The 14834-nt window shown below is 39.8% G+C and overlaps 1 protein-coding gene across 1 annotated transcript; it reads right to left on the bottom strand.

Annotated features, from left to right (window-relative positions):
• Positions 1-180: 180 nt before the first annotated feature.
• Positions 181-13610, bottom strand: wdr75 (WD repeat domain 75). The gene is made up of 21 exons (XM_067517440.1): positions 13337-13610; positions 12901-13030; positions 11602-11667; positions 11329-11428; positions 10722-10846; positions 9976-10046; positions 9601-9717; positions 9401-9489; positions 9029-9187; positions 8740-8799; positions 8193-8308; positions 6802-6977; positions 6531-6685; positions 5974-6154; positions 4085-4179; positions 3872-3967; positions 3437-3606; positions 1889-1948; positions 1366-1515; positions 1170-1261; positions 181-782 (listed from the first exon to the last, which is right to left on the bottom strand). Exons 1-21 carry the CDS (start codon positions 13420-13422, stop codon positions 563-565), a joined length of 2514 nt encoding a protein of 837 aa, XP_067373541.1. The 5' UTR covers positions 13423-13610; the 3' UTR covers positions 181-562.
• Between the last annotated feature and the right edge of the window lie 1224 nt (positions 13611-14834).

Raw genomic sequence — 14834 nt, 5'->3', positions numbered from 1 at the left:
GTGATGGATGGATGGAGGTTTTAAGACTGCTGCAAGACCTCTTTGATGATAATGTGTGGATACGAGATTGGGAATTGGTTTCAAACTTGTTAAATGCCAAAAAAGAGAGATGTGAAATTATCTGAAATCTGCACGGAAAAACAAATAATATGGAGGAAAATTTGTTGCCATCTACAAGAGAAGGGTGTGATTTTGTATTCTCCAACATGACGGTAACAAACTAAGCTACATATAAAGGCTTTAAAACATGTTGCAGAGTCAGAGTTTGTGGCAGGAAACAGCTGTTTACACACAATCCCTTTGCAACAGAGCAAAAACTGGGGGATATTTTTATTATTTAAACATGTAAAACTGATATAAACTTCTCTACATTGATATGAAGCTGTAATTGCTCCCTTGAGACAGATAATTTCCGATTTGTATTTGTATTAAAATTGGTTTAAACATTTTTCTTTCCAGAAAAAATACATAATTTTGGGGGGGGGTAATGTAAATACAATAAAAAAATAAAAAAAAAAACATTAATGTGGCGAGTACTGTATCTGTGTCTTTGTCCATGAGATCAAGAGTTTAGGAGTCCTGCAAACCAGCTGTGGTCAAGTTTCTTCACTCTCCTCAGTTCCCTAACCTGGGCTTTACTCAGAGTGGGGGCTGCAGGTTCTGTAGCCTCGTTTCCTACTGGTGCCGGCTGCAATCCCGAGGTGCTGAATTCCATTTCCTCCTCTGAATCTTCTTCCTCTTTCTTATCTTCCATTTCCTCCTCTGCATGGCTATGTTCCTCCCTGGAGCCATGAGAACACAGAACACATATGAGAAAAAAAAACAAACAAAAAAAAAAGGTTAACATGACGATGCATATTTTCATAGACAAACAAGAAAGTCAAGATTTTCCTCTTTGCTGTTTTTGTCACAATATTATATTGATACGATCACAAGTACTGTGAATTCCAGCGGTGTTACGCAACGCTGATACAGCAGAATCTGTGGCCATGAAGTTACTGAGCATCAAATATACTACAATGCCTCATGTTTTCCTCAAATAGGTATCTAAAAAGCAACAATTAGTCCTATGATTTTAATTTGGACAAATCTTTAACAAATAGTTGGACATTCATTCAACTACACAGGCTCAACATTTGTAGCTGGGGAGTCTTGAGAGGACTACTGACCTGGAGTCTGTGATGGAGATGAGTAGAGACTGTACAAACATGGAGCAAAGGAAAGAGGTAGAGGGAAGGACGTGGGCTGGGGTCTGCAGAAGCTGTAAGGGAGACAAGGTGTAAGGTTCTGCAAACTGATACATTCAAATAATGAACAAAAGGCTACATAAAGAAAACTGAATCTATGTGGCACTGAACTACCAACCTCCTTAATAGCCACTGAGCCCTGTGGCAGAGCTGTCCTTTCTGCAGAAAGGTTGCTCACTGCGTCTTGATTTTCCTGCTGCTGGTGCTGCCGGTGTTTCCCCAGCAACAGGTAGAATGGTGTCATGGCAACACTGTCATCAATCAGAAGCTTGGAGAAGTAAATGAAATAATGTCAGAAAACAGCAATGCTTCACATTCTTAATAATAGTAAAATCAGTAAAATCTGTTTGTGCTCCCTCTGCCCAATTAGAGAAGAGAACATTACTGGCATAGATCCACAGCTGGCTTTGTTACACTGTGTGACTGAAGTTGGAGGAATTGGCAACAGTGTCAAATACAATGGACGGCTTTTTGCCAAGATTAACTCAGCCCAACTCAGTTTTTCCTTTTATTAGTTTGAGTAGGTTCCACTTGGCAAAGCATGAACAACTATTTTCTGAACATGTTTGCTGAGTTTTTTTCAGTCTCAGCCCTGAAAGAATTCAAAACCTTCTTTGTTGGGCTGTGGCTTTAAACTTTACCTGTTTGCTGGAGGCCATCAGTCTGTCCTCTTCTGCTTTGGTGGTGAATGTCATGAGTTCCTGAAAGAGTCCATGTTGGTCAACAGCAAGAACGCAATAACACACGTTCAAACAAAACATTTGATTTGTCTGAATTCACCCATTTCCTGCCCACTTTCAATGTTAATTCGATTAAAAAAACTGAAGCAAAATAACTGAAAATCTCTGAATATAATTTACTTTTTTTGTCAATGAATAAAAACTAAATTATGTGAAACGGAGCAAAAAGAAACATTAAGAAACCTTCATATTATAAAATCTCTGAAGGACCTGCAGCATGTGTCAAAATGTAGGTTGTTATCAGTAAGACAGTCCCCTCCACCGCCCACAATATCTCTTGTTCAAAAGGTGATTTAGCCACTTGACCCATTGCAGCACCATTAGTGAAAAGCTTTTTAAGTTAATTCAGTAACTTTCTCTCTCTGTCACCTAATGTTACCGGGTTTATGAACTAAACTAATCTTGTGAGAATTCAACAAAACAATGCAAAGACAGCTGAGAATGCCGACATGAAAAAGTAAGATAATTGTTTAGTTAGTGTTGATTGCTAAAGTAATTTCACCGTGTTAATGTCCCCAAATGGATTTTCTCCTTTCAAGCTGAACAATGTTTTAGGTAAAATGTGACTGAATCAGCTTTGAATGACTTGCTGCTCTGCAAAGCAGAGGGACACAGAAAACCTAGTCTTACGATTTTACACACTTAAACATGGGGACAAGTGTCACACATAAGAATATTTGACTAAAGCAAATTTATATTTTCATTTCAAGACTTGGTGGCAAAATTAACACTGCTTACGTTTCTGTTATCAAACAGTTTTAGAGCTGGGACCATGTGACCAAGAAGAAACCGCTGACATCTTACCTTTCTATAAATTACAGTCACCCCATCAAAGCAATCAGTAATAACTGTGGCACCTGTTTTAGCAGCAGCAGCTTTGGAGCAGCCATTGTAATTCTGAAAAATGCCAAAGCACCGTGAAAATCCTACTAAAGATAAGGTCTCATCAGCTCTGACACGGGAATTGAATATACACTATATAGACCAAGTTATTTGGACAAACTGTGAGAGGGTTTTGCCAGACATGTTTGGTCCTAGCTGTTCTTTTCTGTTTAGGTCAGGCCACATATTTTGTTATTTTCGTTCGCTCTTTCCTGTGTCAACTTGACAGCTGTGCACAAAGGGCTTTTTCCAGTTTGGTGCAGAAGAACTAAAATGGCATGTGCACTGCCCTGACCTCAATCCCATCAATCCTCACCGTTGACCTCCCTGAACCCCCAACCCCCCACACCTCTGGGATGTAACTGAACACCAACCACCATCAGTGCTGGAGCTCACTAATGCTCGTTTAGCTGAACAAGAGCAAATCCCTGCAGCCAGTTTCTACAGAGTGGAGGCTGTTACAGATTATTGTAGAGTTTAGGAATTAGACCCTTTTCATTCAGGTGTCAACACACTTTTGGAAACATGCTGAATTAAGAAAAGTGTTTTTCTGATAATGGTCTTTACCATGTTCTGTGTAAGGAAGTAGAGCTGGGAGTGGTTTAGCCACTGACTGCGCTCCTCACAGCTCTCAAGCATCTCCTCCCTCGGGGCAAAGACAGCACGAGTCACCTTTCCTGAACACACAGCCTTATGGGAAAACAGTGGCCGAGGCTCGCTGGGCTTAAAAACAAACACTACAGAAGGAAACAGAGAGAAAAATAAATAAATAAATAAAATCATTAGCAAGGACCACTGATTTCTACACGTTGACTAAACAGCTTAGCTGGCAGATCAGTTTTTATTTATTAAAGCACCAATTTTTTTATTCATTTTCTTGCCTTTGATTTCAAATCTGTGTTACATTCAAGTTCATCATTCATCAGCGACCTGTTCAGAAATGGCCAATGTGGGTTTAAATATGATTAGGATGAGTCCAACTTGGGAAAGTTTGAAGCTTACAGTCTGTGCATCCAGCCTGACAGCAGAAGGCAGCCATGTTCTCAGAGAGGGGGTCAGCCAGCAGCAAGCTGGTGTCCATAGAGGTGCTCCATTCCACTGTCAGAGAGGACAGGAGAAAGTACATGGTTATATGCAAGATCACATGTAAATATCCATTTCTTTTCATGCATACAGCTGCAAATTTACATATAACATTTGGACAAGTGGTCTTACATGAGCAGGTGAGCAGGTTCCAGCAGCAGAGCAGGTTTTTGGCAGTGGTTCCAAGTAGATACTTGGAACAGCTTTGTCTCCCAAAACAAAGACTCCTAATGGAGAAAAAAAAAAAAAAAAAAAGCAGTGTCCCTTTTATTTACCCGTTAAAAAATAAAAAAACCCAGTGCCCCCGCTCCCCAAAACCTCCCAGTTCCTCACCCCATACATATTTCACAGGATTAGCTTTTCAACAGTTTAATGCATTGGGGATTTTAATTGGGATCATGTGAGCATGAACACCCACTAATGGCCAAAAGCCCAGAAAATGAATCTTGTCAGAACATTAATTCCTCAGTTTGCAGGTTTGAGGTGAGGCAAATGTTCAGCTCTTTAGATCCATAGGTGGTAGTTATGTAAATGGTACCGGGCAGCTGTGAAAACAACGGATTGTTAACTTCTGTTTCTCCACATACTCAAAGTTTTGTTCACGTCCCAAGTTACACAGAAAATGTCTGCTTATTCCAAAGCCTTCTCTGAGTTTGACAGGGTTTGGAATGAAGCCGTCCACCCGTTCAGTTTACATTCACAAAAAGAGGAAAAACAAACACATGTCTGACCTTTTTTAGTGCTGACTGGGAGACTTAGAAAAGGTTCTTGTTTAATTTGGCTTCTTCATTGAAATTAAAAACTGCAAGTTAACCCACTTTGTTTCCCTTGTAAGTATATTAAAGGCTGACTCCTTGTTTTGAACTTATTTCAGAAAAGTGGTACAGAAACTAGCAACAGTAGTCTCATGTCCTCAATGACCTGAGGGCCCCTACTTCAGCAGTGGGGACATCTGCCAACATTTCTGAGACTCCAGCACTGTTGCGAAACTGCACACAGGCAGCACTTCTTTTACTCTGTCAGTTCTATCCAGAAACAATGTGTTGGACGGTTGCCAAGCGTGTTCAAAAAGTCATTTAATAGTTAAAAAATGAAGAGCTTTAGCAGTAACCAGGCAAACAGCGAGCTGTTTAGGAGTCTGTGTGTGCTCATGCTTTTTACAGCCCACTGTGACTTTTTAGTTTTTGTACAGACTGTAAAGTCGTGATGGCTCTGTGTCCCGTCTCTACCTTCAGGGGGTGTAAAAAATTAGCTATGGCCGACGAATTTTGTAAAGTTCAAGTACAGATGACAACTAAGCCAAAACATTTCGGAAATCAAGCCTGAAAATGTGCATTTATTTCCCTTTTCTTATGTCGGGCATTATATCGTAGCATTACTGTTACAATAACTGGGAGTATTGGAGATTATGAGCAATTCATCTTCCTGCTGAAAAAGTACACTATAAATTTGCAGAAATGGGTTTTTTTTTTTTTTTTTTTTACTTCAAACTGACTGTTTTCTACCTCAATCCCATGGTGTCTATGTTCATATAGTGCATAGTTTTTGAGAAAAGCTGAAACAATTTGTAATATTTAGTGGTTCAGCTTAATTACTGAATTTGATTAATTAATTACTTTGAATTTTTTACTCTAAAACTTATGGCAACTATATATACTATAAAACATATTATGGCGACTTCTCACGGGTGGCCAAGTTAAAAGCAACACTGAAGCAGCAAACTTTTTTGGCATTACTAAGGTAAATGATCAGGTTATCCCTACTAAAATAGTGCAATATGCCAAATTCTTGTCGTGGGGTGGATGTATCATGGACAATTTGATATGACACAGCCCTACTTCAAATGCTATTTCCTGCAGGGTCAGATGTTTTCCTGTTTCTGTAGCAGAACGAGGCCTTGGTGCCCCTTGATCCAGCATTTTACTACGTGTAATCTTACGATACTAGTTTCAACAGGTCCTGATATTAAAAACCAGCTGTATTAAATTTTGAGGCATTTGTGTGCATGTGTATGCTCTGACCTGATGGCTCCTGGAGGCTGGGACAGAGTAGTTAGGAGCTCCCAGGAAGCCGGGCTCCATACAGTCACCACCTCCTGAAAGCTAACGGCCAACAAAGAACCATCGGCTGAGAAGCAGCAGCACTCGGGCACCAGGCCGTGATAGGCTCCGACAAAATCACACGACCAGGAGGGACCTTCATCTGCCAAACAATTCAAGAGGAAAACCGTGGAGAGAGACACAAAGAGTCTTTAATCTATGAGAAACACGGCCTCGAACGTTACCTCAGCTAATCAACTATTATTTAAGGGCCTGCACTGTGGATTTTTAACACGTGCAATGGCCTATATAATGACCTTCAAGCGACTGATAGGAGATTAAAAACAAAAACAATTTTTATACTATACTTTTTTTATACTAAGTTTTGCAGAGTTTCATTATAGGTGTCCCCAAAGAAAGACAACAGTTCAATCTTCTTTTTAAAAACAGTTGCAAATATCAAATCCTTCACAGACCAAGATTTACAAAAAGGTCAAAGCCAACCACCACACACACAAAAACTGAGCTAAAGTGCTTACCCTCTGTCTGGGCTGGTGCCAGCTGCCAGACTTTGAAGTGTCGGTCCTTGCTGGTGGAGACCAGCATGGTGGTCTGGCTGTCGGTAGTCTGGCAAAAGCACATTGCAGTAATCTGGGCCTCGTGGGGGGCCGAGATGGTAGTGTTGAGCACAAAACTGCAGGTGATTCAGTCAGCATGTTACAGTGTGGTGGTTAGGAGTCAAGTAAAAAAAAAAAAAAACAACCAAAAAACATGTACTTTTTCACTAAGAAATAAATTAGACATTTGTACCTCTGTGTTTGTTCATCAAATTCCCAGAGTTTTAAATTAAGTTCCAGCTCAGCAACTTTCTGTTTTCTTTCCTCCACTGTTGCCAGCCAGTTTCCAGAGGTACTGAAGGATGCTTTGACCACCTCAAACTGCTGCAGACCCAGCTCATGAATGTACTCTTGCTGCACAATGTCCAGCTGTAGGAAACATTAGACAACCTCAGAATTCACTTATTAAGCCCAATTAAAAACAAAGTGTTGCTGAAAGTGAACCCGCGGGTCACGATGTAGATTCTTCCTTCAGAATTTGTAATGAATTTTATGGTTGTAAAGTTGAAAAGATGTGTAAAAACAACATAAACAGAAAGCAATGATTTACAAATCTCACCAAGCCACATTTTATTCCCAATAAATCTTAAACATACCTGTATCAGATGTTGAAACTAAGAAATTTTAACATTTCATAGAAAATATTAGCTCATTTTGAATTTGATGGCAGCAACACATCTCAAAAAAGTTGAAACAGGGTGATGTTCACCATTGTGCAGCATCTCCACTTGTTCTCAAACTTCTGAGAAGTGAGGAGACCAGTTGCTGGAGTTTGAGGACAGGAATGTTGTCCTGTTCAGGTCTGATGCAGGATTCTAGCTGCTCAACAGTCCTGGGCCTTTGTTGCCGGATTTTTCGTTTTACGATGAGTCAAATGTTTGGACTGCAGGTAGGCCGGTTCAGCACCTGGACTCATGCTGTTGTGATGGATGCAGTAGAGAATCAGGCCTGTTTTTAATGCAGTTCCATCTGAGGTCCCAAAGACCACGCGCATCCAGTTTTGACCTTAGTCTCTGTCCCTTTTAGAAAGAGATTCCTCGGGATTGTCTAATTCTTCTGGTGATATTGTATACTGTAGATGGTGGGATCTTCAAAGTAATCACAAAGGTTTCACAATCTTTTGCTCTTTTGTCCCAGATTGGTGAAACCACCTTTACATTCGAGAGGCTCTGCCTCTCTGAAATGCTGCTTTTATATCCAGTCATGTTACTGACCTGTTAATAATCTAGTTAGCTGTCAAATGCTCCATTTATTTTTGATTTGCAGCAATTACTTTTCCAGCCTCTCTCTTCCACATTTTTTGATGTGTTGCTGCCATCACATTCAAAATGAGGCAACATTTTCCATGAAATGGTAAAATGTCTCAGTTTCAACATCTAATATTGTTTATGTTCTATTGTGAATAAAAATATGGGTTGCACAGATTTACGTTTTACACATCTTCCCAACTTTTTTGCAATTGGAGTTGTACTTTCAAGTAAGACTTTATGAAGATGAAAGAGCATTTAGTCAATAAAAACATTAAAACCTACTTGAAACAGTTTGCATGTGATACCTTTAGCTCTGCTAATAATGAATACTTACATTGTATAGCAGTTTGTCTCTTTGGAGAGAATAAAACTGAAGGTGGCCTGGTTTGCCATTCAGCACCAGTGCTTTACTGCGTGGGTCCACAAGCAAGTTTGTCCTGCCACTTTCTCCTGCAACGAAAAGAAAAAAATATCAATTGTTGTTGTAATTCTTCAGAAGTCTGCTTTACAAGAAAAAGTTTTACTTCTGATACAGAATGATACCATGAAAACTATAAATACATCGTTTCCCACTAAGTAGCTCTTAAGTGATGAAACTATTACATCCATTCATCTGAAATCACTATGGTAAAACTGACTCTCTGTTATTATTCCTCAGCTGGTTAATCAGGAGTTCACCTGAGGACGTTCTCTAGGGTCATATTTACTCATATGAAAATTAGCCCTGGGTTATAGTTGCACTAGCACTGTGTCAACCTCAGTGAGTGGTTTGTTGGTTAAGCTGAAAATATTTATGGATTAGCTTTATACATTATTTATTAGCCCATACAGCATGTTTATTGTCAGCCTACGTGCTGGTGCCACCCACAGTCTGTACTCACCTTTGACCAGGCCCTGAATGACAGCTGACACTTTGACACAGCTCTGGATGATTGTGATTTCTAAAAAAGGAGATAGAGACAGAAGTCAGCTTTACTGAAAACTCTGCGTCATGACCACAAACACAGTCACTGCTTTCCTTTATGTTACTCTATCAAGCATTGATACAAAGTAAACTGTCAAATGCAGCGTTTAAAACCAAAAGCTGCATCTGTAGTTCCGCTAGTGACCAATAGAGGCTGGCTCTGCATTGCATGTCATCTGAGTGAACACTGATCAAAAGCCCCTTACTGTTGTCACTGTGTGAGGTGCAGAACAGTGCTCCATCAGGTGAGACAGTGATGAATGTGATGGCAGCACCCAGGCGGGGCAGGAAGTCCCGCTGGCTCTCTTGGTTGTAACGCCACTGGACGAGTACCGACTCCACACCTCCACTCAGCAGGTTTGTGCCTGGTAAAAACAGAACAGTGTTATAAATGTGTTTATAAAGTAAAAGGATGATGGCACTAGTGCCTTTAGTTTAAGCAAAAGCAGTTCTGTCATCTTAAAGCTAAATTGTTATATGATAATGTAGTTATTTAGCATAATGTGGAGAAAACTGATATGATTACACTTGCATGACAGAAAAGAAATATAACACATTAAGTGTGTGTGTGTGTGTACCCTCTGGAGTGAAGCACAGTGAGCTGACAGCACTGTGATGCCAGTGTAAGGTGGAATATGTGTACTCCTTCTTCTGGTTGAAGTTTCTCCTAAAAGGATAAACAGTAATAATGGCCAAATAATATTTAATCCAAAAAACAAACAAACAAAAAAAGAAGTTTAGACTAATTGTTTCAGGGTCATACTGCTACTACACTCACCACAAGCGGATCTTTCCATCCTCATGCCCGGTGGCAATGCAGTCATCTTTCGGGTGGCAAGCGAGGCAAGTGAATGTGTTCTTACCTCCCTTCTTATTGTCTTCTTTCAGGAAAAACCTGGCAAATAGCACAAAGATCATGTTACTAACCGTCTTCCTGCCTTTGAGAGCCAATGATTCTAAGTTTGTGTCACATCTGACAACATCACTCTTGGCTTTGACGCAGACACTGAACCCCCCCCAACAGCCCATCCCCATCCCCCAGCCCTGCAGTGCCCGTACCAAGCCCAATAGAAATTGGGGAGTGTTGCATCATGAAGGGCATCTGGCATAAAAAAAACCAAACTGTGCTAAATCAACATGCACCAACATTTACCTGTATGACTTCTGCTTCTTAAAGAAGTAGACCTCAAGCTGTGAACCTTTAGCTGATGCAATATATTCCCCCTGTGAGGAGGAGAACATGCAGGATTAGGTGGTCTGAACCAGGATCTGTTTTGAAAGCTGTCAACCTGAATCGGGGTTAATGAAATCATCTACCAAGAAAACAGAACTATATGCATAAAAATTAAATATTGGCAATGTTATACATTTGTTCGACAGCAATTTGAATCAACAGCTTGTCTACTGGATCATTTTATTTCAGCACAGCCAAAAAGTCTGATAACATCAAAAAGCATCTAAGCAATACTCCCATGAGTATTTCCACATTAGGTGAACTAGGAAAATGCCTAGAGCAGCCTTTTGGCAAGGGCGGCAAAATATGGATTCATCTATTCAGAAAATATATGAACTGCTGAATGTATCAATCAGGCTGCATCTGCATCTACTTTGGTCCTCTTGTGACAATGTGATGGAATCAATTGTTTCAAATGCTAGCATCACGAATACTCCTTAACCCCCCATTTTAGTTCCTTTAGGGGAATAATATCGAAAGTAATAAAAAAAAACTACCTCCAGAGATTAAAAACAGGGGACGCAGTTAAAAGCTTTGCTTTAATATATATATAAAAAAAAAAAAAAAAAGTCCACACTTATAAAAGATAAGTTAAGCTTGCTGAATTAATTTAAACCTCCTTGGTGCATATTTTGTATATGTAATGAGGATGATGATTTACATACCCCTCTACCAAAGGCAATGGCTACTGGGTTGGAGCTGACATCACTGAGCACAGCTGAAAGCTCACGGGCCTCCACCAGCTGCTCTCCACTCTGTGGCAGCTGTAGTGCAACCAGCTGAAATGACTCTGCGCAAACACACACACCAAGTCAAACATCAGGCTGCAACACATTCTTTACCCAGTCACCTCTGACCCACTTTCTACTTAACGCTATTTGAAGCCCCACTTAAAGAGTATTTTACATTTCCTATATCTGAAGACTCCTGGTGATAGTGTAAAACACACAATGTAGCCAACAGCTATGCTTGCAGGTGCTGTGGTGCAAGCAACACAAGCGATAGACCAGTTTTTAATCTCTTGTAATTCTACAAGAGAAAATGTCTGTCACTTAAAAATAGAAGCAATAAAACCACTGGTTTTCATTGGAGTAATAAACAGCTGTTAATAATTCTGTTGTATTCTTTTGGTTTCACTTTTGGAGTCAGACTGAATTCACTAACATTCAAGTTATTCACCACTATTTTCTTCTGTCAAAGGATTATCTTAAAAAGCAGCTAAGGTACTTAACTTGAGCTATTATGATAATTTAGATTAAATATCCAACCTACCGGGTCGTTTATCACTTTGCATGGGGGTAACGATAAAGATGACTCCCTCATGGTTTGAAGAAGCATACACGGAGTAAACAGGGTATCCAATGACATAAGTCTGCAAAGAGTTCAACAGTTGTCAAACATCAGATAACAAAAAAACACCAAATGGACTCTTTCAATAGCAGTGATTTTTTTCCAAGATCACCAAGGTTCTGGGAAATCAACCAACGACCCAGACTCCCCCGACAAGACTGGAGAGAATCAATCAATGCAAGAATCAAGCGGTACCTTAATAAGGATGCCGTCTGTGAAGTCCCAAAGTCTGACGGTGCCATCTGCTGAGCAAGAGTAGACCTGCAATAAAACAGGAGCACAACAACAGAGAGGAAATGGGATGTGGATGGCTGTGGGATAGACACATACAAAAGGAATACTTTACATCAATTGAATCCAAATATTCCTAAATACTGAATTTGTTCACAGCAGGTTCTATAGGGTAGTATCACTGCCATAGCCATGACTGAATATTACTAGGAATCAAAGGCTTAAATTACAGAATCCCAGGACAATTTACTAATTTCAGTGAGGAAAAATACGAGGATGTGGTATTGTTAAGGTTAGATTTGAGAAATATCTTCACATGAAAATTGAATATATGACAACACTATTTTAAAAATTAGTTTTATTTTTTCGTCCTTTCGGCTTATCCCGCGAGTTCAGGTTCGCCACAGCGGATCATTGACCGCATGTTGATTTGGCACAGTTTTTATGCCGGATGCCCTTCCTAATTTTTCATCGGGCTTGGACTGGCACAGAGCTGGGGAAGGGAATGGGCGGTTAGGGGTTCAGTGTCTTGCTCAGAGACACTTCGACATATAGTCCGGACCGGGGATTGAACCACTGAGGTGGTCCGTGGATACCAACTGAGCTACAGCCGCCCGTTTTAAAAATTAATACATATCCAAAATAATTATACAAATTATAATTAACAATTTACTTGTTTTGCAAATATTTAACAAATCAATTAGACAATCTACAGAATGACAGTCAAATACTTCTTTGGCTGATTAATAATTCTATGGGCTTGATAGGTCCAGCTTCTGTGGCCTAGTGGCTCCATGTGACGAGCATTTGGCTGGGATGCGAAAACCTTCCAGATCAAATCCCAGCCAACATACCAGGTGTGTCCTTGAGCAAGACACTCAGGGCTGCTCGCTGATTCCCCCAGAGGGATGGGTTAAATACAGAGAGTGAATCTCTTAGCATGTATAACTTACGCTAAGACGACGGTAAAGCTTCCATTAGTCCCTTTGACACTGAGCTTTCTCTGCTGACACGTTCTAATCAAACAATTTAAAGCCTCACTTGTTCTAAGATGTTGCCTTGTGCTAAGGGGAACTGAACTTGTTTTATACACGTGAAAGACAATGTGTGGAATTTAAGTTGTATTTATATGGCACGTGCATATTAAATCTTGTGACTTTTATTACTAATTAGGCTTCAACACGTGAGGTGAGTAGTTTCAAAACTAACGAAAAGGAAACCCGTCTGTCAGTCAAGGTTTGCAACATAGTCCGGCGAGTGTACCTGCAGGTGGTTGGAGGGTTTGAGCACTACACCCGTCACCAGGTCAGTGTGTCCCCGCAGGTCGTGGATACACTCCTCTGTGTCGGTGCTGAAAACCTTCAGACAGTCTCCTGAAGCACACAGCAGGAACCTGCAGCCACACAAGCCCCAATGTTTCACACACAGACCTACAATTTACGAACCTAACACAGTTATGATGATGTCAGTATGCTACGATTAGGTCACTGTTGTAGAAAATACTAGTACACCCTTCAGACAAACTCGTGAGATTTTGGTAAACAGCGTCAGACACATAAACAATAAGCGAGAAGCTTGTGTAGCTAATGCTAACGGCTAGCACCGGCTTTAGCTCTCAGGCCAAGAAAAAGCTAAAAACTCGCGAAAAGCTCTTACAACCAGGGTTGAACACTATCGGACTGAAAACACACACACTAACCTTGAATCTTGTGTGATGACAGGTTCCCTGAAGTTTATATTACCGCCACCTCGGTGAACCACGCGGATATCTCCGTGTTCAACCATGTTTTCCCTGAAGTCACCTTTCACCTCTGACCGCTGAACCTTCTTCTTCGTTCGGTTGAGTCCAGGACAGGAGTCTGCTGCCCCCTGTTGTTCGACCGTCTGCAAAAATCAAGCAATTCTACTCTCTCTGCTAAAAAGGCCAATCTTTGGTTTTGCTCGTTATCTAAGAGTTTCACATGTTATTACTTTTATTTGTTTACATTTTTTTCTATATTACACTTGGCAAACCAAGGCAATGATTGGTCAGTTTTTAATATAACATTACAGATGCTGCTAGGTGCAAAATTTAAACTGAGATGAATTGATGGACAATTACCTTTATTATTACATTTATTAACAAAATACATTTTAAACAATAGGCTTTTGTATGTGTGTGTGTGTGTGTGTTTGTCTAAACACGCCATGTCATACCATCAAATTGCTGTAAAACCCTGTATCCTGTTTTTGAGAACTATATCATTTGCAGGTCACGTGGAAAAGAACACTTTTCATCTACATAACCAGTGAAGGAACCAAACAAACACTGTGTTCCAGCCAAATGAAAGGTCTCATTAAATACTGTTGATATAACTGCATAATTTGAACCTGATCACTTTGCACATGACCGTACTGTACATGTGATAGTCTCCGTATAAAATGTCGGGAATCTAAATTTATAGTCATACATTTGCAAAATAATAGTTATGACACTGTTTGCAATATCCTGGTTTTCTGCATAAATTAGTCATGAACTGTGAAATGATCTTCACTAAAGTCACAAGTATCAACAAACGCAATACTTCTAAACTGATCACAAAAACATTTGTGGTCTTTACTGAAAACCTAAACACACAGAGTGAAGGTGGAAAAAGTGATGGCAACACTAGGCTTCTGATGTCACTGAGCGTCAACTGGAGTCAGGTGTTAATAAAACAGTCAATGAAACAGGAATAGAGATGTGGTTTTGATGTTCCTTGACTCACAAAATATGATGTGATGTGAGCCATGCCTTGTGAAAAATATCTGAAAAAGCAAATAAAAGTGTAAATAAAAGTATTTCTTTTACGCAAGCTCCTTGGGTATAGTCATAGTTTTACATACACATAGGTCAATAAAAAAAAAAAACACATTTAATTTCCAAACTCAACAAATGATTTGGTGATTGCAAATTGCTTCCATGCACTTGCTCATATTTTAGGTTCTGTCAGCTAATAATTCAAGTGTCTTCATAGAAATTAAAATGTAAATATAAATCTTTAAAGAAAAATGAAAGAAAATGCAGGCTACACTTTAGCTTGTCCTTCTTCCTCACAGTTAAAACAGTTACAAGTCGCTGACGAATTATTAATTGTCCGAATGTGCTGTCAGTCCAATTAAAATCCTAATTACCGTTTCACGTCATGGTTCATCTTTTCACCGGTGAGTCATAAAAC

This window comes from Channa argus, chromosome 9 (genome assembly GCF_033026475.1).
Source record: "Channa argus isolate prfri chromosome 9, Channa argus male v1.0, whole genome shotgun sequence".
Classification (NCBI taxonomy): domain Eukaryota; kingdom Metazoa; phylum Chordata; class Actinopteri; order Anabantiformes; family Channidae; genus Channa; species Channa argus.
Note: the sequence above shows the minus strand (reverse complement) of the source record. Positions and strands in the feature narration are given on the sequence as shown.

Excerpts from the sequence above, each read along its gene's own strand:
- wdr75 (XM_067517440.1), bottom strand. The coding sequence starts at position 13,422 with ATGGTTGAACACGGAGATATCCGCGTGGTTCACCGAGGTGGCGGTAAT. Across the intron at positions 11,429-11,601 it reads CAGACGGCATCCTTATTAAG|ACTTATGTCATTGGATACCC; the intron begins GTACCGCTTGAT and ends AACTCTTTGCAG. Across the intron at positions 9,718-9,975 it reads AAGAAGCAGAAGTCATACAG|GTTTTTCCTGAAAGAAGACA; the intron begins GTAAATGTTGGT and ends GCTATTTGCCAG.